General features: G+C 35.1%; 1 protein-coding gene across 2 annotated transcripts in view; it reads left to right on the top strand.

Moving 5' to 3' along the window:
* The window catches only part of LOC143230583 (neprilysin-4-like), a 37,356-nt gene extending 11,758 nt beyond the window's left edge, over positions 1-25,598 (top strand). For both annotated transcript variants that reach the window (XM_076464390.1, XM_076464391.1), the window contains exons 7-16: positions 5,760-5,858; positions 7,270-7,347; positions 7,749-7,852; positions 11,577-11,635; positions 15,668-15,719; positions 17,152-17,219; positions 20,378-20,508; positions 23,262-23,327; positions 23,725-23,897; positions 24,612-25,598. In XM_076464390.1, coding sequence (XP_076320505.1) covers positions 5,760-5,858; positions 7,270-7,347; positions 7,749-7,852; positions 11,577-11,635; positions 15,668-15,719; positions 17,152-17,219; positions 20,378-20,508; positions 23,262-23,327; positions 23,725-23,897; positions 24,612-24,711 — 930 coding nt within the window. In that variant the 3' untranslated portion in view covers positions 24,712-25,598. The remainder of the gene's footprint in view (positions 1-5,759; positions 5,859-7,269; positions 7,348-7,748; positions 7,853-11,576; positions 11,636-15,667; positions 15,720-17,151; positions 17,220-20,377; positions 20,509-23,261; positions 23,328-23,724; positions 23,898-24,611) is intronic.
* The last annotated feature ends 1,535 nt before the right edge of the window (positions 25,599-27,133 follow it).

The raw sequence follows: 27,133 nt of genomic DNA, 5'->3' as shown, positions 1-27,133 counted from the left end.
TTTATTCCTATTATTTTTCTCGGCCCGGCATGGCCAGGTGGTTAAGGCTCTCGAGTTGTAATCTGGGGGTCGCGGGTTCGAATTCCCCATCACACCAAACATGCTGGCCCTTTCAGTTGTGGGGGCGTTATAATGTGAGGGTCCCCCTATGCGTTGGGAGAAGAGTAGCCCAAGAGTTGGCGGTTGGTGGTGATAAATAGCTGCCTTCTCTCTAGTCTTACACTGCTAAATTAGAGACTGCTAGGGCAGATATCCCTCGTGTAGCTTTGCGCGAAATTCAAAAACAAGCAAACAGTTATTATTATACAGTTGTTAAATGGTAACGCTGATTTGACGTTTTAAAGCTTACATTTCTTCTTGACCTTAATACTTAAGTAGAATTAAATTTCAATCAGTGATGTCGAGAAACCCACTTGTTGAGAAACTTATATGCAAAAACGGCTCGTTCGGGTTGAGAAAATATTTTACATAGAAGAGCGAACAACGTTTCGACCTTCTTCGGTCATCGTCAGGTTCACAAAGAAAGAAAGAGGTAACTGACCGGAAGCTGACCACATGTTTGAAAGGGGGGTTGTGTAACTGTGTGTCGAAATGTAGAGGGCGGTATTAGATGTTTGAATATATAATTTTATTTATATAGGTATAAAGGTGTTCCTTTATGTTGGTTTATCTTGGGTTTAAGTTGTTGTATAAGTAAGGCTTCTTTAATTTTGCGTTTGTTTATGTTTGTTTCTTTATTTAGTATTTGAGTGTTTTCTATGGTCATGTTGTGTTTATTTGACTTGCAGTGTTCGAAAACGTGTGAAGGTGACTTTTTATGTTCTTTGAATCTGGTTTCCATTTTCTACTTGTTTCTCAATATAGAAGTCGTGGCAGTTATCACATTGTATTTTATAAATAATGTTGGTGTGGTGTTTGTCAGTGTAGTTTTTTATAGTATGGACCTCAGTTTTGTGCCTGGTTTTGAATAAATTTGGTATTAACTGGAATGTCATATTTTGTTACTAATTTTGCCAAATGTTGGTTATTTGTTTGCTGATGTCAGGAATATATGGTATACAGCAGTATATGGTTTCGTGGTTTTGATTCGTGAGCTGTATTTGGTGGTCGATTTTGCTTTTTTTGTCTAGGTGTGTGCGTATAATGTTTTCTACGGTTTGTGGAGGAAACTTATTGATGTTGATGAAGTATTGTTTTATTTTGTCTAATTCATCGTTAATTTTATCTGGTGAGCATAGTTTTATGGCTGTGTTTATTTGGTTTCTTAGTATGTTGAGCTTTTGTTTTGTTTCATGTGCTGAGTCCCAAGGAATGTATAGTCCAGTATGGGTGATTTTTCGGTGGATTTCTGTTTTGAATTGTGTGTCGGTTCTTGTAATTTTGAGGTTAAGAAATGATATTTGATTGCTTTCTTCCTGTTCACATGTGAAGTTAATGTTGGGATGTATAGAGTTAATGTGATTGAAAAAACACAAGCAATTAACACAGCATTACATCCACCACTATACTGGTACAGATATGTAGATGACACGGTTGCGGGATTCAAATCGACAGAACACATACTTAATTTTTTCAATCACATTAACTCTATACATCCCAACATTAACTTCACATGTGAACAGGAAGAAAGCAATCAAATATCATTTCTTAACCTCAAAATTACAAGAACCGACACACAATTCAAAACAGAAATCCACCGAAAAATCACCCATACTGGACTATACATTCCTTGGGACTCAGCACATGAAACAAAACAAAAGCTCAACATACTAAGAAACCAAATAAACACAGCCATAAAACTATGCTCACCAGATAAAATTAACGATGAATTAGACAAAATAAAACAATACTTCATCAACATCAATAAGTTTCCTCCACAAACCGTAGAAAACATTATACGCACACACCTAGACATAAAGCAAAATCGACCACCAAATACAGCTCACGAATCAAAAAACCACGAAACCATATACTGCTGTATACCATATATTCCTGACATCAGCAAACAAATAACCAACATTTGGCAAAATTGGTAACAAAATATGACATTCCAATTAATACCAAATTTATTCAAAAACCCGGCACAAAACTGAGGTCTATACTATGTAAAAACTACACTGACAAACACCACACCAACATTATTTATAAAATACAATGTGATAACTGCCACGACTTCTATATTGAGAAACAAGTAGAAAATGGAAACCAGATTCAAGAACATAAAAGTCACCTTCACACGTTTTCGAACACTGCAAGTCAAATAAACACAACATGACCATAGAAAACACTCAAATACTAAATAAAGAAACAAACATAAACAAACGCAAAATTAAAGAAGCCTTACTTATACAACAACTTAAACCCAAGATAAACCAACATAAAGGAACACCTTTATACCTATATAAATAAAATTATATATTCAAACATCTAATACCGCCCTCTACATTTCGACACACAGTTACACAACCCCCCTTTCAAACATGTGGTCAGCTTCCGGTCAGTTACCTCTTTCTTTCTTTGTGAACCTGACGATGACCGAAGAAGGTCGAAACGTTGTTCGCTCTTCTATGTAAAATATTTTCTCAACCCGAACGAGCCGTTTTTGCATATAAGTAGAATTAAATTTGTTTCCATTGGTAATTAAAGAGGGAGCAGGGGAGGTCAAGTGTGTGTAAGAAGCTGATCCTTGACCCCCTCATCTAGTTAACCCCCACAGTTGTTATTATTTGTCAGTGGTATTCAAATTGAAGCATTAATCCATGGGATAATAAATATTGATTCATGCTCTTGCATACGTAGTAACAAATAAGTCTAATGGTGTGATCTTTGGTGGAATCTAACGAGAAGTTAGAACAAGGAAGCATGGCTTAAGATATAAAAACTTTTTGCTGACAGTGCGCTTCAATGTAATCCCTACTCTTTGTCAAGGTAGATAGATTCATCAGCAAAATAGAGTTGACAAGACAGCATAGCATGTGTGCAAACAATGCAAAAAATTTTCTAAACAATGTTCTAATTTTATGGCCTTAAAAATACATATCCTAACGATTAAAGTACCATACGTATTTTTGTTTTTTAGTTTTTATGCTTTAATTAATTTCAACGTCTGAGTATTTTGTATTATAAAGATAAATTTTCTGACGTTAACTTCTCTTAGAAGATTTACTAATGCTAATACTTATGTTATTTACCATCAGATGACAGCACAGACGGAACTTGAGCAGCTATAATTTTGTTTGCTTCTTTGCTATTAATCACAAAAAAACTACATAATGGATTATCTGTACTGTGTACATCGTAGGTTTCGGAACCCGGTTCTTAGCGTTGTAAGCCCTCAGACTTAACCCTAAGCCACTAGAGAGCAGTAATTGAATGTTGACATGTTAACACGGCACTTTGTAATGAAAAACAATGAAAAAGAATTAAACATCCAACAATGCTACCGATCACCAACCGATTTGGCAAAGGCAACTAATATTACAAGGTGGCCTAATATGTTTTGCATCTCACCACAAGGTGGCCTAATAATGTTTTGCATCTAAATCATTGTTTCCATAATGTCAGAAGATTGTTTAAAAAAATTAATGATGCCTTTTGGCATTACAGCAGATGTAATGATGTTTCATAGATTATCATATGTTAAACAATAATCCTACACCCTGACAAAAAATCATGAATAATTAAAAAAGACTCGTATATATACTTTGAAACTAGATGTAACGTCCACGCCAGTTTTATGTCGTCATCATGTCTACGGCTATGTTGCCCAGTGAAACTTAATATATTATAGAAAACGTTTTTACTTACTTGTGGAATGTAGCACTCTTCACCTTCGACTCTTAATTACGGTGTGTGTAATAGTTAACGGCATAGCACTGTGTTCCTTTCATTCTTTCAGATCGTGACTTACATGGACGACTATTATTCTCGGCAATTTTAAATTGTCTGCCAGTTCGAACTTCAACACACAACAATGGCGGCCACATGCGCACATGCCCCTCAATGATAAAAAGTAGTGGGTAGTCAATCTAGTGTTGTTTATGTCTGTGGTATTAACAAAGCGTTGGATTCTACTATTATCAATAACGGAAATGGTGTATTATTTTGTTTCCTAAGGAGTAAATTCATTCTTCGCGTTCAAAGCGTATTTAAATCATAGGCCTAATTTTCGAATTTTAGACGCTGAAGTTGAGGTGTAGAATGGAAGCGTATAATACTTGCAAAATAGTGAATTTTTAAAATTATGGCATCAAGCAGTGTAAAAATCAGATGTCTTCATGTGTTTTGTTTTTATAAAATGTTTATGAATAATATTTCTAAATCGTACTTGTAAATACTCTCAAATCTGTAATTATTTTCTTTAATGCAGTATGTTAACTATAGAACATTTTTTGGACTTTTAGGTGCCTGCCAACCCTTTGTGCTACTCAACTCAATTCCTTCAAAGAGCTCATGTTTTTCAATTAATCATCCAATTTCTTTTGTTTTTTTATTACTGACCTAGGTCGCTAAATATACACCAGGTTATTTTATTTAAATTTGTTCTCTGTTATTTATTTTTACATTTTTTTTTCACCTCAGACTCTTGACTCAACATTAAGTAGCCCGGGTCATTTAAAACTTGAGCTGGGCGAAGAAAAAGAAATTTCTGAACTCTCTCGGTTATACTTGCCCCCTAAGCTCCCATTTGGGGTCGCATAATTTTAAAACGAAATCCCTGCCATGAATTTTGCTTGTTATTTGTTTATATAGTGGTTAATCTCGTGTTTTTAAGGCCTAATTGTCGATTTTTAGAGGCCTGTTGGAATTTGTATTGAAATATAAGGGTATAGAATAATTCGCGAGCACCAGACAAAAAATTAACTTAATGTGCTTTCCTACGTATTTGTTTATGTTACTGAAGTAAGCATCTTTAAAGTTTGTGTTATAATCGTCGTAGTTTTGCACTCGTATAAATGTAAAAGTATCACTGTACAATTAGCCAATAGGAATATTGGATTTACATGTGAGCTAGTACATATTTTTTTATTATTATTATTCTGTTGCAGGTTACAGCTTTTACAGCAAGTAAGATTATTTTTAGGTTCGTGTAAGACGTTTTGATCACTGGTGCAATCATCAGGAAGCTCGAAAGGAAATTAATTGTTATTTTTAATTTCCATAGCTAATATATTGTTCGTTGTTTCAGTGCAACAATATATTTTATGTCTGTATCAACAATAAACTAATCACAAATGACATTAACGATAACATGAACCTATATATCTCTGCTACATTATCTAATCTTATCGTTAAGCCTAATATGCAAACCATTTTAATAATAATAATAAGCAGTGAATTGACTGTTAAATGGGCGACTACTGCTTGTACTTCGTCTTTGAGTACAGTTACCATTTCACAACATTTTCTTTTATTTATAATTTCACGCAAAGCAACACAATGATCACCTATACTTAGCGGACCCTAATTTTAAACATATACACTAGAGGGAAGGCAGCTACTTAGCAACACCCAACGCCAAGTGGTAGGCTTAGTTTTTCTAATCAGATAGCAAGAATTGACTCTCTTTCTGATAACGTATTTACTACCTAAATATGTGGAACACGTTTACGGGAACGCAAGGGTCGCGAACCGCGAAACTTTAAGGTCTACAGTCCGGAAACGCTAAACACTAGATAATCGTGGACCCTGTCCTAGAGCAATTAAACACAAATTGTAATGTTTGATATACATATCATGATATTTTTGCTTAATGACAGGCGGAACAAATAATCGAAGATATCAAAAGAGCCTTCATGGACATTTTGGAAGAAATTGACTGGATGGACAACAACACGAAATCAGTGGCAAAAAGAAAAGTAAGGCAAAAATATGTACTCTACAGAACTACTATTACTACTTACAATGTGTTTATATCATAAAGGAAAGAGGTATTAGTAATAACTAGTTTTACAGTCTCAAAATTGTTTAAATCGGGAATATAAGGTGTATCAGCAAAAACCGTGTACAACTATTTTTACAGTCTGAAAACTGTTTAAATTAGGAACATGAGGTGTATTAGTAAAAACCGTGTACAACTAGTTTTACAGTCTGAAAACTGTTTAAATTAGGAATATAAGATGTATCAGTGAAAACCTGTACAACTAGTTTCACCAGCTGAAGATTGTTTAAATTAGGAATATGAGGTGTATCAGTGAAAACCTGTACAACTAGTTTCACCAGCTGAAGATTGTTTAAATTAGGAATATGAGGTGTATTAGTAAAAATCGTGTACAACTAGTTTCACAACATGAAGATTGTTTAAGTCAGGCTTTGATATAAAAAAACAAACACACGGGTAGTTGGATTGACTGAACATTATAACGCCCTCTTGTCTGAAAGGGCAAGCATGTTTAGTGTGACAGGGATTCGAATCGGCGATTCTCAGATTATGAGTCGAGTGCCCTAACCACCTGGACATGCCGAGCCAATTCTAAAACACAACAATGTATAACTGTAAAGTCAATTTTTGATAATATGTAGTGATGTGATAATAAAAATAACTAGTAATTGATGGACAGTTTTGGAGTGGTGAAGTCCTGCTGAGTTGTACAGAGATAAGTAACTTGAAAAAATACAACTACGTGACTTCTTTAGAATTAAAATCTCGTATCACTTTCTTACTGGAAGTTCCACGTTTTTGACCATTTTTTAAATTAAGTTTTGAGCGTAAAATACTTTGGATCGTTGATAGTTTACTATTTCTTAGAGAACTTAGTTTTTTTAACAGACGAGTCTGATGTACAAACTAACCAAGTGGTAGTTCCCCCCCAACAAAAACTAACTGCCCCTCCATTCAAAAATCCATCAATAATTATTCTTGTAACAAATTATTATGATTAGTGTTCATAATTTATAATTTCCGTTTTCTGACCCTTTAGTGAACGGACCAGTTTCAAGTTATTACCTATAAACATACATCAAATATAAAGTTATTTTAAAGAAATGTATGATGTATATTTTGTTGTTCTGTTTTTGTTCGTCTAATTTAGAATGTTCAACATCCAAGTTCTATTTGTACATCTATAATCCGTATGAATGTTTTCTTTCTGTTGTTGTTTTTTGACAGAGGTTCTCGTTGTATCTTGTCTTGGGATCCGCCCATTCCACCCCAAAGACCTTATTCCAGCTTTGTAAAAATATGTTTACTCTCATGTGTATTAATTTGTTATCTTTGCTGTTAATCTTTTGTTAAATTTAAATATCGCTGTTGTATTTCTTATGTTTTAGGCTAAACTGATTACACAGAAAATTGGTTATCCAGAATTCATCACCAACAGTACTGAACTGGACAAAGAGTACGAAGGGGTGAGTTGTACATTAACTGAATAAAATAATATATATTTTTATTTTGATCTTCATATTGTCACTAAAATAAACTAGCATAGAATGGTCATTCTCAGATTTACTTGGCTAAATAAAGTTATAAAAACTACAGTTCACCAACTTAATTTATTTCACACAGAAACCGCTTTTATAAATCATTAATAATACTAGTAACATCTCGGCCACTACTATGTATGTCGTATTCCAGCTGGCCTGATGAGTCTTGGTTTATCTCATCGACCCTGGATATAGCAGATATATTGTGGTTGACATATTACATTCTCCTTTACGTTTATTCACAAGTTCTTATAATATGTGCATATTAATATGCACCCAACTAAATATTACTTTTCATTTTTATTTTTTATTATCTTGTCCATTAGATAGAATTGCACCCGGACAAATATTTCGAAAATGGTCTTGAAAATCTCAAATATTACGCCTTTCAAGAGCAGTTGAAATTACGAACACCTGTCAACCGTAATCGGTAATCACGTGGTCAAATTATTTATATTATAAAAGTCTTTTACAGGTATAAGTTGTGGTTACATTTGTTATTCACCAATTTACCTCTAAACCCTGGTAGTAAGTGAAAGGCCTCGTCGGCACTTAATGTAGAAGATATAGTGTGGTTGACATATTATTATTCAGAGTTTGATATCATTTGAAAGTAGTTATTAATAATTTAATTGTCTCTTCCATATAGAAGAATACATGTTGTACTTCTTAATGTTATATAGGCTTATATAATTTTATATAATTATAATTTATATAAATATAATTTATAATTATTATATTATTTTACAGGTTCTTGTAAGGTTATTTGGTATAAATAATGAAAAGTATAGTCGACTATGAAAGGAAAGTGTTATATTTTTTCAACTGAAAGTTTTATAACTTACACGGTTTCATCGAAATGTTATAACCAAATAATAGGCCTAACTCACAAATTTACCTAAACAGACACGTACGTGTTAACTTCCTATCTTATGCACTGTACAAGCTCAAAAAAGAATGTATGGCACTGAACGGAGTACCAACTAACTGATTAATGAACTATGTTACTTACTAACTCGCTAAGTAAGTAATTCACTAAGTAACGTTTTATATTTTATAGTATTTGTTTTCTGTAAGTCTCAAGAAAATTTAAGACGTCACGTTTGTTTGTTTGTGGATTTCGCGCAAAGCGTCACGAAAGCTATCTGCGCTAGCCGTTCCTAATTTAGCACTGTAAGACTAGAGGGAAGACAGCTAATCATCATCACCCACCGCCAACTCTGGGGCTACTCTTGTTTGGCAAGCATGTTTGGGGTGACGGGGACGACGTCACGTACAACTTAAACATTTCTAGGCTTCATACATATCACTACGTTATACCAAAAAATTCCTCTAGCAAACATTATACAACTTTTAACTAGAAATTAAAAAAAGAAAGTATACGATTCAAGATTTTATTATTATTTTCAACATTTACAAATATTCGGCGTTCTTTATTTCTAGTTTGATCGTATTAAAACGTGTATGGCAGATACGTTGACCCAATTCGCCCGTACGCCTTTTTTTTTTCTTTTTACTTTTGTTACTTAGTCTCCCCCGGCCCGGCATGGTCAGGTGGTTAAGACACTCGATTCGTAATCCGAGGGTCACGGATTCGAATCCCCGTCACATCAAACATGCTCGCCTTTTCAGCCGTAGGAGTGTTATAATATGACGGTCAATTCCACTACTCGTTGGTAAAAGAGTAGCCCAAGAGTTGGTGGTGGGTGGTGATGACTAGCTGCCTTCCCTCTGGTCTTACACTCCCTAAATTAGGGACGGATAGCGCAGGTAGACCTCGTGTAGCTTTGCGCGAAATAAATTCAAAACAATCTTAGTTCTCCTCCACTGGTCAGATTTTAGGGCGTCAAATGTCAGTCTTTCCTCAAACACGTGAGACATGGCTCAGACTAAAGAAAGCGAGTTTAGTATTTGTATTTTTCTTTGATTTTTACACAAGTCAGTAGTTAAACATAGTTGAAAAATTGAGTTTTTCAGTCTGATATATCGTTAGATTTTAATCACACCAGATAATATTTTTTGATATTTTCCAACGGAGTGAAGCAGGCAGGTATGATGATTTTGCCTGTCTTGCAATTTTACAGGGGTCAAAAGTTATACAAGTTTCCAGAGTTCATTCTTTAGGTCTGCCATTCTTTAATGGGTTGTATAACCTAGGTTTCCGAAAACCCACATAGACCGAAGCAGACATATTAAGGATTCATGTCTTACTTGCAGTTGTACAGAGGTAAAAGGTTAAAATATTTTACAGAATTAAGGTTTTTTGCAGATTTTTCGAGCCTTCTATTCCTCCATATTTTCACCAATTTAGCTGAGTCTTTGCAGAAACAAACCCACGACATTTCCCACAAACTGAATTGTTTGTATTTTTAATATCGCACAAAGCTACACGAGGGCCATCTACACTAGTCGTTCCTAATTTAGCAATGTAAGACCAGAGGAATGGTAACTAGGTATCATCACCCACTGCCAACGCTTGGGTTACTTTTTTATCAACGAATAGTGAAATTGACTGAACATTATAAAGCCCCCACGGCTGAAATGGTGAGCATGTTTGGTGTGACAGGGATTCGAACCGCCCTAACCACTTGGCCATGCCAGGCCCCCACAGGCTAAAACAGACATATTTGAGGTTTGAACCTCTCTTTTGATTTTACAATGGTCAAAGGGGAAAAAATTCGACGAATTTAATAGATTGCGTTTGTTACGAATTGAGCATAAACCTACACAAAGAACTATTTGTGCTCTGCCCACCATGGGTATTGAAACCCGTTGTTACTCCGCAGCCATACTGTACTACTGGGTGGGAGGCATTTAACAGAATGATCTGAAGCTGGAGACGTCGAATAGCCATGCAAACTTTACGAAGGACTTTTATTAACAGTGTTTTGATTCACACAAGGTATGAAATTGTATATGTCGTGTCGAAGAATAGGACGTATTTACCTCTTCAGTGCCTCTATAGCCTTTGTCATTGTGAATATATTCATTTGTGCAGAAACTTGCCGTCCTATTTATTATAAGGTCATAATTCTACTCTTGAAGCTTATTCAATACGATAGTGGGGAGAGGTGCATATTTGCCTTTTCTGTTTTTTGTTTTTTTGTCTTATCAGTTGTCTCTTTTATTAATGTTTGTTTGTTTTTTTATTTCGCGCAAAGTTACACAAGGGCTATCTGCGCTAGCCGTCCCTAATTTAACAGTGAAAGATTAGGGGAAAGGCAGCTAGTAATCATTACCTACCGCCAACTCTTGGGCTACACTTTTACTAATGAATAGTGGGATTGTTGGAAACATTATAACGTCCCCACTGCTGAAAGGACAGCGTGTTTAGTGGGACTTGGATTCGAACCCGCGACCCTCAGATTATGAATTCACATCTAAAAATAAACAATTTATAAACTTGATGTACCAAAATGGGCCCCGAAAGTGTTCTGTTTCAAGAGTAAATAAAACCAAAATTAAAAGTAACAAATATTTTTATTTTTTGGTTTTGAGTTCATAAGTGCAGCTGTGTTTTATGCTACACAGCTACAGACTTTGTAATTATTCTCGTGATTCATGGCTTTCTACAGTTTGACTGTATAAATTGCAATGTTATGTGCTCCTTAAGTGACATCATTTTAGTGTGTACTGACTAACAAACAACACAGTACTGTATGGTGATGCAAGAGTTTAAAGTAGTAACACCAATTACTTCTGTAGAGGCCTCTCTTTATAATATTAATAAACATAGCACCTGGGAGTGACAAAAAGTAATATGGACAAGTCATTTCGTATAAAAAATTTAGTAACTGTATTCAAAGCTGAAAGTATGCACAACATCATCCAGTACCAGTCCATATCCATTATAAAATTAAGACGTTCCAAATGCATAAATAATTTTCTGTGTACTATTCGAAATGAGAACTAGTACAAATTGTCTATTAGTTAAGATGGCGCCGAAGTTTACGTGTGTTGAAATAATTTTGTCAGCTTTATTTTTATATATTTTCGTGTACAAAATATTCCCTGTAAGTTTATTGTTATTATTTATATTATAGTTTTAAAAAAGATAAATAATTTAACAACAGCCAAATCTAGGTCTGGTTCATACAAATATTTACATTTTTTTTATTATATTTTTACAATATGAAATTTTCCTTATTTTTTAGGTGGGTAACTTCTCCGGCTGTCGTCAACGCTTTTTATACAAGATCCAAAAATTTGATTAGTAAGTATATGAAAATGCTAGGATTACTCAAAAATAATAAATGAAAATAGAGTGTTTTATAGTTGCACAATTTTTATATTTTACTAACAGACTTTACTCGCGCTAGGCTTAGCATTTATTTCATTGTTTTCACAGAGAATGATTGAGCAGTGTGTATGTTCGTCTTTCATCAGAAGTAGCAAATTAGAAATTAAAATGGCTGTCAAACTTGTAAAACTGGGGGGAAACGAAGAAAGTCTGGTGTTTTAGAATATTTCTGAGGTATACAATAAAAACATAAATATCATGGTGATAGAACTTTGGGAAGTTGGAAAATTTTGTTAATAGACATACAGAGCCATCTTTATAGAAGCTTTCACTGTTAATAAATTTTTAAAATTTATTTCCCGTATAGTTCGTAAATAAAAAAAACAATCCGGTAGTTTTGGCAAACGCACAAAAAATTTAAAATGGCTAAATAATAACGTTAAATGAGGCCAATGTATTTTAATGTAACCGTTAAATCTGTTTTAAAAAAGGGGAATTTTTCAAATACATTTTCCAACATTTGTTATAAATTTCAATGAAAAAAACAACAAATTGCAAAAGGGTTTGTTTCAAACTTTTCGCGTCTCACAAAAAGTCTTACACTTGAATAACATTCATTTTAATAAAAAACAAACACGAAATTTGTTGTTGATCAGTGAACGGTTTACGATAAAAAAAAAAGTCTACTGATAAAATTAAACATTTCATCTTCTAACCATCATGAAAACCGGAAATGAAAGAACATGGTAGGAATATTTTTTTCATCAGTAAATTTAATACAACACGTAATCTTTAACTCTTAAGATGAAGAGGGTGTAAATTTAAAAAGGTACACCGAAGACTTGTTTGATAACATTACCGATAAGCGACCACACTTGATCCTTCAAAGTCGTTCTTGTACACCCATCCCTAAAAAACCGTAAAACTTAAATGCACCCTTTATTTTCAAAAGTCATCTATTCCTCTTTTAAGCTTGTTAGACACTACCGCTAACAGTAACTCATTTCATAAGCTAATCACCCTGTTAGGAAAATAAAACTGTCTTAACTGCACCTACCTTATTTGTTCCTGTTTTAACCTCTCGCACCATCATATAGTAGTGTTTTGTCTGTCAGTCAGTAGACACTAAAATTGTGTCACATTATGGATGCATAACATTGTAATTTATACAGTGCGTAACGTCAGTTAAACTTTCGAATACTATGAATAACGAAAAGAATTACAAACTGTTTTCTCATCCAGTTACCCTTAGATTATGGTACAAAAACTGACGTTTTTAGTTTTTCGATTCCTCAAAAGTCTTATAATAAATTTTAAAAACAACAACTTCTTTTCTTAATATAAAATAGGTATAGAGGTCCTTGCCTATCCTCATAAAATAAATCCTTCCATCCCAGGATCATTTCCAATTGGACAGTATCTGGTCTTCAATAAAGAGATCTTAACTGAGAGTTCCCCACTGGCACAGTGGTGTGTATGCGGACTTACAACGCAAGAAACCAGATTTTGATACCGTCATGGGCAAAGCACAGATAATCAATTGTGTTGCTTTGTGCTTAACTTCAAACAAACCAAAATCTAAACTGAGCACAGTATTTTAGCTGAGACCTAACTAGTGATGTTTATGAATATATAATTTTCTCTTTTGTCTCATAATCAATTAGCATTACTATAAAATTTGTACTGCTTCCTTGGTATGAGGTTTGGCATGACAAGGTGGTTAAAGCATTCGACTCATAATTTGAGGGTCGCTGGTTCGAATTCCTGTTACATCAAACATTTTCGCCCTTTCAGCCACGGGTGCGTTATAATGTAACGGTCAGTCCTATTATTTGTTGGTAAAACAGTATCCCGAAAGTTGGCGATGGGTAATGACGACTAGCTGCTTTCCCTTTAGTCTTGCACTGACAAATTAAGGACGGGTTTCGCAGCTAGCTCTCGTGTAGCTTTGCGCGAAATTCAAAACAAACCAAATCGATGGCATGAGTGTTATGCTCAAATCGTTTTCTTCAGTCACTTTCTTGAGTAGGTTCCCATCAAAATTACGATGGCCCAAATGCGTTAGGCTTCATTTACTATAATTAAAGTTAATTGTTTGTTTGAATTTCGGGCAAAGCTACACGCGGGCTAGCTGCACTAGCCATCCCTAATTTTGCAGTGTAAGACTAGGCAGATAGTCATCACCACCCACCGCCAATTCGTGGGCTACTCTTTTACCAACGAATAGTGGAATTGACCGTCACATTATAACGCCCCACGGTTAAAAGGGGGCGAGCATCTTTGGTGTGATGGGGATTCGAACCCGGGACCTTCAGATTACTAGCCGAGTGGTAAAAGAGTTGGCGGTGGGTTGTGGTGACTAGCTGCCCTCCCTCTACTCTACCACTACTGAATTACTCTCGCACCATCATATAGTAGTGTTTTGTCTGTCAGTCAGTAGACACTAAAATTGTGTCACATTATGGATGCATAACATTGTAATTTATACAGTGCGTAACGTCAGTTAAACTTTCGAATACTATGAATAACGAAAAGAATTACAAACTGTTTTCTCATCCAGTTACCCTTAGATTATGGTACAAAAACTGACGTTTTTAGTTTTTCGATTCCTCAAAAGTCTTATAATAAATTTTAAAAACAACAACTTCTTTTCTTTATATAAAATAGGTATAGAGGTCCTTGCCTATCCTCATAAAATAAATCCTTCCATCCCAGGATCTTTTCCAATTGGACAGTATCTGGTCTTCAATAAAGAGATCTTAACTGAGAGTTCCCCACTGGCACAGTGGTGTGTATGCGGACTTACAACGCAAGAAACCAGATTTTGATACCGTCATGGGCAAAGCACAGATAATCAATTGTGTTGCTTTGTGCTTAACTTCAAACAAACCAAAATCTAAACTGAGCACAGTATTTTAGCTGAGACCTAACTAGTGATGTTTATGAATATATAATTTTCTCTTTTGTCTCATAATCAATTAGCATTACTATAAAATTTGTACTGCTTCCTTGGTATGAGGTTTGGCATGACAAGGTGGTTAAAGCATTCGACTCATAATTTGAGGGTCGCTGGTTCGAATTCCTGTTACATCAAACATTTTCGCCCTTTCAGCCACGGGTGCGTTATAATGTAACGGTCAGTCCTATTATTTGTTGGTAAAACAGTATCCCGAAAGTTGGCGATGGGTAATGACGACTAGCTGCTTTCCCTTTTAGTCTTGCACTGACAAATTAAGGACGGGTTTCGCAGCTAGCTCTCGTGTAGCTTTGCGCGAAATTCAAAACAAACCAAATCGATGGCATGAGTGTTATGCTCAAATCGTTTTCTTCAGTCACTTTCTTGAGTAGGTTCCCATCAAAATTACGATGGCCCAAATGCGTTAGGCTTCATTTACTATAATTAAAGTTAATTGTTTGTTTGAATTTCGGGCAAAGCTACACGCGGGCTAGCTGCACTAGCCATCCCTAATTTTGCAGTGTAAGACTAGGCAGATAGTCATCACCACCCACCGCCAATTCGTGGGCTACTCTTTTACCAACGAATAGTGGAATTGACCGTCACATTATAACGCCCCACGGTTAAAGGGGCGAGCATCTTTGGTGTGATGGGGATTCGAACCCGGGACCTTCAGATTACTAGCCGAGTGGTAAAAGAGTTGGCGGTGGGTTGTGGTGACTAGCTGCCCTCCCTCTACTCTACCACTACTGAATTAGGGACGGCCAGCACAGAGAGCCCTCGTGTAGCTTTGCGCGAAATTCAAAAGAAACAAACGTAACGAGTAAGAAACGGGAACTAACCTCTACGTGTGTTTTTTTTCGTAATTATTTACAAGGAAAGTAAATTTCAGTTATTACTTTTCACGTTTCTATAAATTTGGTGTCAAAAATCGTTTTGTATTACTATAGTTGCACGACTGTAACTAGAACTTTTGCATAAATTTTGATTTTCTGTTTATATATATATATGTACATAAAACTTATTTTTGTTTTCTATAACTTAATTAGGTTTTCCAGCAGGGATATTGCAACCACCTCTTTACCACCAAAATTATCCAAGGTGAGGTTAGACAGCAATATTTATTGTACGATATTTAATTTGTATTAATTAAAACTATACTATTTTTCGATAACAATAACTAGCTTTCAAATTATACAAGGTGGCCCGTAAGTCCCTACCCATCCATATATCTTATGTATCTAGTGTATCTGTGTGCTGTCTCTCATTCTCGCTGCATAATATTATGCAACGCCGTGTTCTGTGAAACATTTTCCTCAACATCGGCCATATATCTCTGAAAAAAAAAGAAACAAATTTATAATACATGCGTAATTGAATATAACATAATAATATATGGATGGGTAGGGACTTACGGGCCGCCCTGTAGTTTTAAACTCCCTGTTTTGAAGTAGGTTAGATACAGTTAGTTATACGTATTTCTGAAAATACGTTATTGAAACTACCCAAGTTTTGCGTGGAACGTAAAAATGTCACCAAATTTATTGCCTTTAACAGTTAACATTTATTATTTATTTTTCAAAATAAAACTGTAATTCACATCTTTTTTATTTTAACGAAAATATAAAACGACAGATTTATATTGATTACACTTTTAGCTATGACAAGCATTAATACACAAAACAATACAAATATGGAGAATTATTACCTTAGTACAAATATTAATTTATGCTAAGTTTCTTTTAGTGCTAGTAACATGTGAATAAAGGTGTTTATATTATTGTTAGTAACACGTGGATAAAGGTGTTTATATTAGTGTTAGTAACACGTGGATAAAGGTGTTTATATTAGTGTTAGTAACACGTGGATAAAGGTGTTTATGTTAGTGTTAGTAACATGGGAATAATGGTGTTTCTGTTAGTGTTAGTAACGTGGGAATAATGACGTAATTGTTACCAATTTTTATTTATATGAATGACCCTTTAACTGTGTCAATAGTTCGAGCAAACCTGTTAGCATTCCATTTTTAAACTTAAAATATCACAGAATTCGACAGCACTTATCATTACCAATTGCAACTGTGATTCAGATATGAAAACTTTTCTAATAAATATTTTCTCTCGAAAACTGTCTTTATCATTTAATAATAAACAATATTTTTTCAGCGCCAACCAGGAAATTGGAATATAATTATAGTCTTCTTTATTTGGTAATTTGAAATAAATGTTTTTTTTAATTCTCTGTATAAAAAAACTGTGTCAGCTTTATGACGTTTGTGCGATTTTAAATAACAAGAAAATTCTTTAAATTAAAAAAAATAAAACATTCGTTAAGGGTTTTGGTTTCGTTTTTATTATTAAGGTTTAAATTGTGCATTTAAATTACAAAAATATAACAGGAAGTTTCGTAAACAATTTAGGTTTTATTACTTAGGTTTATGTTAAAGTTTAAACTAAAAATAGGTTCGTGCACAATTTTGGTTTAGCTATTTAGGTTTATGGTAGAATATCAAAAATGTGTTTGTTTTTCAAAGGTTCCTTAACTATGGGGGAATTGGAGTGGTAATTGGGCATGAAGTTACTCACGGGTTCGACAACAAAGGTAAAATTATTTTTTTTGTAATTCAGGCTTTTTTTATATAATTATGAAACACTGTGTATAATACAGTGTAACTTCATTAATCATTTTGTGTTACGGACGTGGCGTGACCCAGTAGTTACCAACCCAGAGTGTACATCCGAGAGTCCAAGCGCTACACCCTTCGTAGCCTTGGGTTCTCCTCAAATCTCTCTATTTCATCAGATAATAATAACCCAAAAATGGGAGTTGGGTGCTGTAAATTAGCTGACTTTCCTTTAATATATTAGTTCAAATTGAAGGATAGCTTTTGCATACAGTTAACCTTTGCGTGAAAACTCCCTGTCACCTCCACAAAAAAAAGTGCAACGGTTGTGAAGATCATTGAGTGCAATGTGGCGTAAATTAAGAGATTATCGTAAGGGAAAGGTAAAGAATATAACAATATTTAACAGACCAAAGGAGAATTATGTTTGCTTTCGACTTAATTATTTCTTCGAAGCTGAATTACTGAGTAAGATATTAACAATCGATGTTCGTGCTTTGTTCTTTACATTTTCACAACTGAAAGTGTAGTGGTATGCCTAAGAACATATTTTTCCAGCCTCTGTTAACAGCAATACAGTATGGTTTCCTGAAATGGAATTCTTCCCGGGAATGGAGAACAACGCGGAAAAAAAAATGGTGAAAGGCACATCCAATTTCTTTACATAGTTGTTGGTAATTTGTTTGTTTGTAGTTAAGCACAAATTTACATAATGGACTATCTGTTCTGTGCCCACCACTAGTATCGAAACTTGGTGTGTAGCGTTATGAGTCCAAAAACTGATTGCTGTGCCACCGGATTCCATTATTGGTAATACTACTGGTGATATAGATTTAATCATCACAGAGTTATTTTATTCGACCGCAGCGCCATTTAGTGTTGATCCGGAAGTACTTCAAAATTTCCTTTAAATATTCACGTGACAGGCTTTATCCATAATTTCCAAAAGTCCAAAAGTTTATTTTGAGATTGCTGGTATTCTTTATGAGTAAACCGTGTGTCACTGGCAATCTTAAACTGGACAAACGTTTCAGACTGTTATGTGTAGTTTTTAAATGTAGTTATATCGATAAAGTATGTAGAAACCTTAAAACACAGAAATACGAAGATGGTTATGACGACTTCAAACAATTGAGCAGTTCGTATATGGGGAGACGTGGCTAAATAGAGGGCAAGGTGGTCAGTAGAATACGATTAAGAAATATCATGTCCTATTCGCAGGAAAGGGAAAAAATTATTCTTTTTTATTCATACAGCACGTGTATATGAATTTATACTTTTTATTCACGCCACAATTCCGCATCACTTATCACGCTTAATTTTTAGTACTAATAAAAGTCGCCAGGTCTGTCGGAAATTTTATTTAAAATCTCAAGATATTTACCATGTAGCTAAATATATAAAAATGTCGCTACCATAGTGGCTTCTTGGATACCGGACATGGCAAATGTCACTCGAGTTATCAGATAGACTGAGGCAGTCTCATTGTTATCATGCATACGCACACAATAAGTACCATTGAAATATTGTGCTTTATGTAACTTTCTATTACTGTATTCATGTAAACACTTGTTTCATATAAGGTTAAATACCCCTGTAGGGTTAAGAACCGAGAAGAAAAAAACAGTATTTGCTATTATAGAGTATATATTTGTTTGTTGTTTTTTAATTTCACGCAAAGCTACATTAGGACTATCTGCGCTAGCCGTCCCTAATTTACCAGTGAGGGAAGGCAGCTAGTTATCACCACCCTCCGCCAACTCTTGGGCTACTCTTTTACCAACGAAGAGTTGGATTGACTGTAACTTATAACGATCCCACTGCTGATAGGGCGAACATATTTGCTGTGACTGGGATTCTAACCCGCGACCCTCAGATTGTGAGTCGAGCGCTATAACCACCTGGCCATGTCATGCCACGGAGTATTTGTTGTTGTAAGTTTGCAGTATGGCTTAAACTAACCATACAAACATTAAACCTGTCAACTTTGACTGTTGTGGCTTGCCTCTTCTGTTGACTGTCATGGTAATATTTTGAAGGTTAGTCCATCCTCCTGAAAAATATCTTCTTGAACTCATGGTTCCGTTATTTCAAACTTGTTTCAGTTGGGAATAAGGTAGAGAAGAGAATATATATCATATAACCAAAGTTAAATACGAAACAAACGCATGAGTACAAAATTTTAAAAATAAACCCACAAAGTATTTAAACATAATAAAACAACTCAGTAAAAATATACAATAATTGAAGGCGAACAGAACTAAACACTACATAAAAATTACAAGAAAAAAAACAACAACTAAAATACAGATTCCAAAACATTGTACTATATCTATTTAATAACAAAAAAACGTTTAGGGACCTTCAACTTTAAAGACAAACAACCAGTCAATCACTGAATACCTCGCTCAAGATATACGAGTTCTTGTGCACGAGGCTTAAGTAGGAATATATTAAATCAACCACTGTGGTCAGAGGCGTCGAGAGACAGCTTAGGCCTTGGGGTCAGTAACATCATCGAGACACCTTCCCTCTATCATTCTATTTATTATTATTTTTTGTTATTCATAAAAGAAATTTAGGTGACAGATGTCTTTAGGAATCCATGAAAAAGCAATAGTTATTTTCGGTCGTTAAGTAATATGCATTTATAGTGAGCTTTGGAATATCCCACTGCTGAGCCTCTCAACAGACCCCGGGCTCCGGGGCATCTGCCCCCTTCCCACCCCCTTTTGTCAGACTTGTCTATGGTCAGATGAAAGAACATTGTATCACTAAAACCTACAACATTAATGTATAAACAAATGTTATGATGTGTCTAACTCCAGTTTCTTCCCCGCTATTCTCCATTCCAGAAAAAAAAATCCAGCTCAGAATACTGAAACCTCTTGTCATTTATGCTAAGAGATTCGGAAGATGAATGTGCCACATGTTTTTTCAGTTGAGAAAATGTTAAGAACATAGCAGAACATTAACTTCGACTGCTGAATATGTAAAAAAAAAAAAACCCAAAAAAACTAAAAAGCTCAAGTTAATTGACTTAAATATTTCATTTTATTTTAAGACGTACAACCTTAATACTGGTTTATCATATATCCAGATCTTCGCACAAATTAGGTGTTCACAACTTTTTTAGGTAGACAGTTCGACCCCGATGGAAACCTGCAGTCCTGGTGGCATAACGACAGCATTGTTCGTTTCCAAGCAAAAGCTGAGTGTGTGATAAACCAATACAGTAACTACGTCGTTCCGGACCTGAATATTCCGGCAAGTTGTGTTATTCTGGTGTAGTTAAAGCCAACATAATCTAACGGATAAATGTTTAGTGAATAGGCCTTTGACTTCCACAGCCAGTAGTTTATCATTCTTCTTATAGAACCACCACCTGTGTGTTCATTCATGTAGCTATTTGTTGTAGCTATATATGTATGTATGTATATATATATATATATCTAGTTACGTGTATGTGTATACTAATTAATTATATCATTGAACATTAACTAATTAGATCAGAGTTGATATTTAATAAAATTAAAATTTAATAATAACTATATGAAACGAACATTGCAAAAGCAAATTAAAAACCAACTTTCCAAGGTTGATAGACATAATATTTCACACAGTGAGAATCCATGTGAGTGTAGTTGTACAAACGTGTGAGGTCAGTGTGGCTAAACCAAACAGTCAACGAGGTGAGAATCAGTGGGAGTGTAGTTGTACAAACGTGTGAGCCCAGTGTGGCTAAATCAAACAGTGAAGTCTCACCTCCTTCTACTCTTGTAATTCTGTTAACAGGAGAGACAATGGTGTTTTTTCACCCACCTATCCCTTATATCAATTAGCATAAATACTAGTTATACTAATATGAGCTATTACTCCTTGTAAATTAACTAAGTATAATAACCTAAAATTATTTGTGAAAACTAAACAAAATTTCCTTTCTTAATATAAGAATCAATTAAAGAGACAAATATTCTTCACACCTGTTGATTGGTATGTTCGTTGTTTAAACGTGCAAGTTCTCCGAGAAATAAATCACGTCACTCTGTCTACATACATTTAATTAAATGTTGATGTAATCTAATTCTTCTTTTACTCTTTACTATTTTCGCTAATTTAAGTCTACTTACACTGCTTTAACAAGATGGGTTCTTTTTTTACCACTTATCTGAGTCTACTTATTGTTACTGTCCTCACCATAACTTATCTAAATATTCTTAAACTGTTTTGGTGTCTTCTATTTTCCATAATTTAATAGAAACCTGCTCATTACCAAAGCTCTTTTTATATATTATTATATTTTCCATCAGTAGTCTAACATGCGCTATAACTAACATTAATATTACATACACTGTATTTTACCTGCTTTTAAAATAACGTACAAGTTTGGAATTAAAGAATCGTCTTAAATAAATGAGCTTTGAACTTTAAATCTTTTGCCGCTCTAGGAAACGATAATATGGCGTCTCATTCAAAACTCGTGTACCGCTATCATTGACGAACATATGCGTATATATACTCTTCAAAAAAAGAAACGCAAAAGGCAAAATGTGAGACAAATTGTTAACAAGTTTATTCCGGGTAGTTCTGTATGACATGTGTGAAACTTTGCACATTCACTGCTGAACATCCAAAGTCTGCAAAGGCGAAGTCCACGCTCACTAGTTGAAGTTTAACGTTACTCAACGTCAATAACGAGTATGCCCCCCGTGAGCATCAATAACTGGTTGGCATCTCCTGCCCATGGAAGCGATGAGATGACGAATCACATCCTGTGGAATGGCTGTCCACTCTGCCTGCAAAGCTGCTGCAAGCTGAGGTAGAGTCTGCGGTTGAGGTTGTCGCCGTCGCAGACGTCGGTCCAATTCGTCCCAAAGATGTTCGATGGGGTTTAAATCTGGTGATCTGGAGGGTCAGGGAAGAACGTTGATGTTGTGGTGTCTCAAGAAGACAGTGGTGAGTCGGGCTGTGTGAGGACGGACGTTGTCATGTAGAAAAACGTCGTTGACGTTCACCATGATGGGTTGCACATGGGGCCTAAGAATCTCGTCGACGGTTGCGTACGGTCTGATCGAAAATCCTACGCAGCCCTGGTATGGTTAAGACAGTAGACGTCGCAGTGGTGGTCCTATCCCGAAGGTGGCGTAACCGGATGTTGCGATCTTGTGCGGGCGTGGTCAAACGAGGTTTGCCAGATCGTGAACGGTCACGAGGTGATCCATGTTGTTGGTGACGATTTCGTAGCCTTGTGATGGTGCTTGGGTGGACATTCACAGCTCTGGCAACATCTGATCGAGATTTGCCTGCTTCCAAGCGACCAATGGCGTTGTTGCGTTGTGCTTCAGTCAGTCTTGGCGTAACTGTATTGCGTGTCGGTGGCTTAACACTGAGCTATGGAAACCGAGAACCGTCACTTTTATAGGGAATTTGCACATGTTGCACTTGCAGAACATGCAGATCTCTCAAACAAAGTTATTGGACACGCATGCGTTTTGGCGAAAAATCCGATGTTTTCCTCCGTTTTCACAGTGTACAACTTTTATTGTCATTTTGGTCTGACAATCAGTGCCTTAACACGTGTAATATCACATACTCTGAGCTTGTAACGTTATTACATATATTTCTCTTTAAAATAACAAAAATATCCCTTTTGCATTTCTTGTTTTGAAGAGTATATAAGTAACTGAGCAAAGTATTGTAATGGCTAATAAATGTTTAACAGGCATGTGCGTTTTTTGGTTTGAAATGTTTAGATTTAGAGTTTGAGTTTTCGCGCTTTTTTTTTAGTTATAAATGTGTGGAATACTTCTTCTGGTTTCTTAAAATAAGTTGCTTTTTGTATTTAAGTTTCTAGATTAGTAGAGAAAAGTAAGACTGCTATAAAACATCGATTTTGCTGCTTAAGTCCTAGCAAATTTCCCAGTTAATCACAGAAAATCAGTTGATAATTTATTTATGTTTTCTTATCATTGGCATTCTTTTGGTGAAAAATGTGTTTATTAATTTGTTAATTTTATTAGCTGAATGGAATCAATACTCAAGGTGAAAACATAGCGGATAATGGAGGTGTTAAACAGGCATTTTGGGTAAGTTCAGAATTTTCAAATTTTTGTACTAAAATTATTTTGTTTGTAAATTATGGTGATAGCCTAACCCAAAACGAAGCCATACTTTTATTTTTAGTGAAAATCAACTATTTATTATTTGAAAATACTAAAATTAACTTATCAGAGCAGGTAATAGGTGCTGTTTATAAAATAAATAAATTAAATGACTTTTGAGGCTAATTCGCTGTTTCTTAGTTTCGTCTTTGTAAAGTTTTCAGCTAGGTTAAGTAGCCTAAATTAAACCTTTTGTCACTAACATAGGGAAACAACTTCCAACAGAAAATGTATTTCAGTTTTATCGCCAGCTTAGTTAAGTCAGTATCATTTTTGATGTGACAGCGATCCACGTCTGAGAAGTTTGTTTGTTTGTTTTCAGGCTTATAAACGATGGGCCCAAAAGCACGGTCCAGAATCCAGTCTTCCTGGAATTAACCTGAACCACTACCAACTGTTCTTCCTCCAATTTGCCCAGATATGGTGTGGAATAAGTAGGCCTAAGGCAGCAGTTCACATAGTTCGCGTTGATTCCCACAGCCCAGGAAGATTCAGGTACGCAGTGTGAAAAGCTGTTCCAGGCAACAGTATTTTGGGGCAAACTAACGTATTGAAAGTTAAACATTTTATACATATTTTTGGGGATTCGGGGGTTTGTGGTAGAAATAACATTTGGAATTTTTTGATAGTTGAAACGAGTTACCTAAAGAAAGGTTAAGATTTCACTACAGTAAAGTATGGAATTATTAGAGATCGAAAAGAATAGTCACATTAAAGACAAAGCGTACTTTAACCAAGTGTAAGAATTAAGATAACGAATATATTAGAAAATTAAACCATTTGCAACAATTAGATTTTATCTTATTATGTTAAAAAATATAAAGTAAAAAAGACAACAATACTGTTCTCAGGTTTCGTGACACGACTTTTCCTTAACTCTGTTGAGAGATGAGTTTTGTTTGAGCATGAACTGCAATTGTACATGAAATATTTATCTAGATATCTTTAATATACCTCCGAAGGTGTCTCAATGTTAAATTCTTATGTCTTATAACGTTAAGAAATAGGCTTCGATATCCGCGGTGATCAAACATGTTGTATAGTTTTGACCTTAGCAAGATAGGAATGTTTTTATGCTTGTTCTAATAATGTAAAATGGATATTTGTAATGGTTAAGAACACGTAAGTCTTCCATGTATATATATTTTAATTAAATCATGTAATATTATCACTGAGTTTTAATAACAATATCCGATTAATGTGCATCAGAGTCGTGGGCACGTTGTCGAACTTGAAGGAATTCAGCGAGGTTTACCACTGTCCACCCGGTAGCCCGATGAATCCCCGAAAGAAGTGTGAGGTTTGGTGACTTTTCTTGACCAGTCGGAAAACGATGAGAAGCCAGTGTTGTGTCTGTAATTTAATTAATGTATTGACAAAAAAAGATATACACGTGAGAAAATAAAATGTCTTAATAAGAGAATCAAAGAAAGACCAAAAACACACATGCTGAATTTCTAGCACAATCTACATTTAATTCTAAAGTATCTAATGATGATATTGGTGAAATTTCATTAGTTTTAAAGCCTAAAATACTTCATGATTCGCCAAAAATAAGTGTTTGACGTTAATTATATATTACTGTTACACCTGTTACATTTTTATCTAGTCCTCTAAAGAATTTTAAAATTAAAAGAGTACATAATAATAGCATTCCAACTACATTATGTTAACTGTATTCATTGCCGACGACACGTTTCACTCAATCCAGAACTCATCAGGCCGGCTAGAAAACAACAAACACAGTACGTGTCTTAACAATGTTTATATAAGCCATTTGTTAAAATAATAATTGAAGTGTTTTTTGTACATTGGATAGAAAGTACTATCACTGTAGCCTAAAATATCAGAATTTGTTTGTAAAACAGTTCATAATTTCTTAGCGTTTTGTTAAAGTCAACAATATGTAACAATATTATTTTACTTGCTGTTCAAAATATGAAGGAAAGAATACTAACCATAATACCGTGAATTGATAACTAAAAAGAACTAATTTTGGGGGGCAAGTTTTAATGAAATAAATAATTAGTGATGCATTATATAAAACAATTAAATGTTAGTAACCGAACATGTGTATCAAAGCAGTCAACAGTTTATGAGTGTGTTTGTTTGTTGTTTTTTTTGAAATTCGCACAAAGCTACTCGAGGGCTATCTGTGCTAGCCGTCCCTAATTTAGCATGTTTGGCGCGACGGAGATGCGACGCGACCTCAGATTACGAGTCGCACACCTTAACACGCTTGGCCATGCCGGGCCTTATGAGTATATGTGGAAAGTTCCAACACTTGAGTGATTAGTCTCAAAGGTTTACTCTAAAAAGGGGCCCGGCATGGTCAGGTGGTTAGGCGCTCGACTCGTAATCTGAGGGTCAGGTTTCGAATCCTGTCACATCAAACATGATTGTCCTTTCAGCCGTGGAGGCGTTATAATTTGACGGTCAATCCCACTATTCGTTGGTAAAAACATAGCCTAAGAGTTTGCGGTGGGTGGTAATAACTAGCTGTCTTCCCTCTAGTCTTGCAGTGCTAAAGTAGGAACGGTTAGCGCAGATAGCCCTAGTATCGCTTTGCGCAAAATTAAAAAAAAAAAACAGGTTTACTCCAAAAGAGTATTTTGCTACTTCTGTACATCCCTCTGGTGGGGTTTTCATAGATTAAGTGTTCTGATACAAGGCATCTTCTATAATATATTAAATATATCTACAAGTGCTTACCAACCTTTGATACAAATAGCGCCAAGACCACTACTTTGTCTGTCGTATTCCAGCAGGCGTGTTAAGCCCTGGTATTGAACGAAAGGTTTTTTCAACACTGGTATATATATGGTAGGTGTAGTGTAGTTCACATATAACATTTTCTTCATTCCTTTCTCTCACAAGTTCTAAGTATTTCATTTCCGCGTTTGACACAAGCTCCACCTAGTGTCAATCATAACGAACTACGTAAAGCATTACACATCCTTACGACTCCGTTGTCTACCATGGCAAATCTTTAACAAGAAGTTTCTATAATGTTGTCCCCAAGATGGAGGACACCACAGAGTTACTATAGTTTTCGGGGTATATCCTTATCATTTGACGTATAGTTCTAAGGCGTCCCTACATTTTTATTTTGCAAATATAGCAAGCTTAATTCAGAAAGCATCATTCGGAATCGTTAATCTCGAGCTGGTTCTTTACCTGCGACGGTTTCATTCTTCAGTATATTTCCACCATCTTCCAGAATTTATAATATATTTATCATTTTAGAATGTTTTATCGCAATTTGTACCATGGTGGGACAACGGCAAGTTTGTGTAATTACGTTGCTAAAATACGGATGTTTGATATCCCACAGTGGACATTGCAGATATCCCAAAGTGGCTTTGCTCTAACAAAAATAATCCTTATCATAGTCCCGGCTCCAGTTTTCATTAATTGTGTGTAGGAGGGAGGGAGCTACTGAAGCGCGTAACAGGCGTATCTGAGAATAATCTAAGATTGGATAATGGACGACATTAAAACGGTATTTCATGTTGCCACCCCACCTCTCTACATACAGACATTTGATGAAAATGTATAAATGTAAACGAAACGCAGTTAGACGATTTAAACTCTCAAAATAGGTTATGCAACAATCCCACCAGGAAAGCTTATCAAAAAGTACCATGACACAAAATGTTTTGTATGCCATATTATTGGTCATCCATCTCATAGTATTAGTTTTGTTATATGATATTGATACATTGAATTGG

Source organism: Tachypleus tridentatus, chromosome 10 (assembly GCF_004210375.1).
Source record: "Tachypleus tridentatus isolate NWPU-2018 chromosome 10, ASM421037v1, whole genome shotgun sequence".
In the NCBI taxonomy this organism is placed as follows: domain Eukaryota; kingdom Metazoa; phylum Arthropoda; class Merostomata; order Xiphosura; family Limulidae; genus Tachypleus; species Tachypleus tridentatus.
Note: the sequence above shows the minus strand (reverse complement) of the source record. Positions and strands in the feature narration are given on the sequence as shown.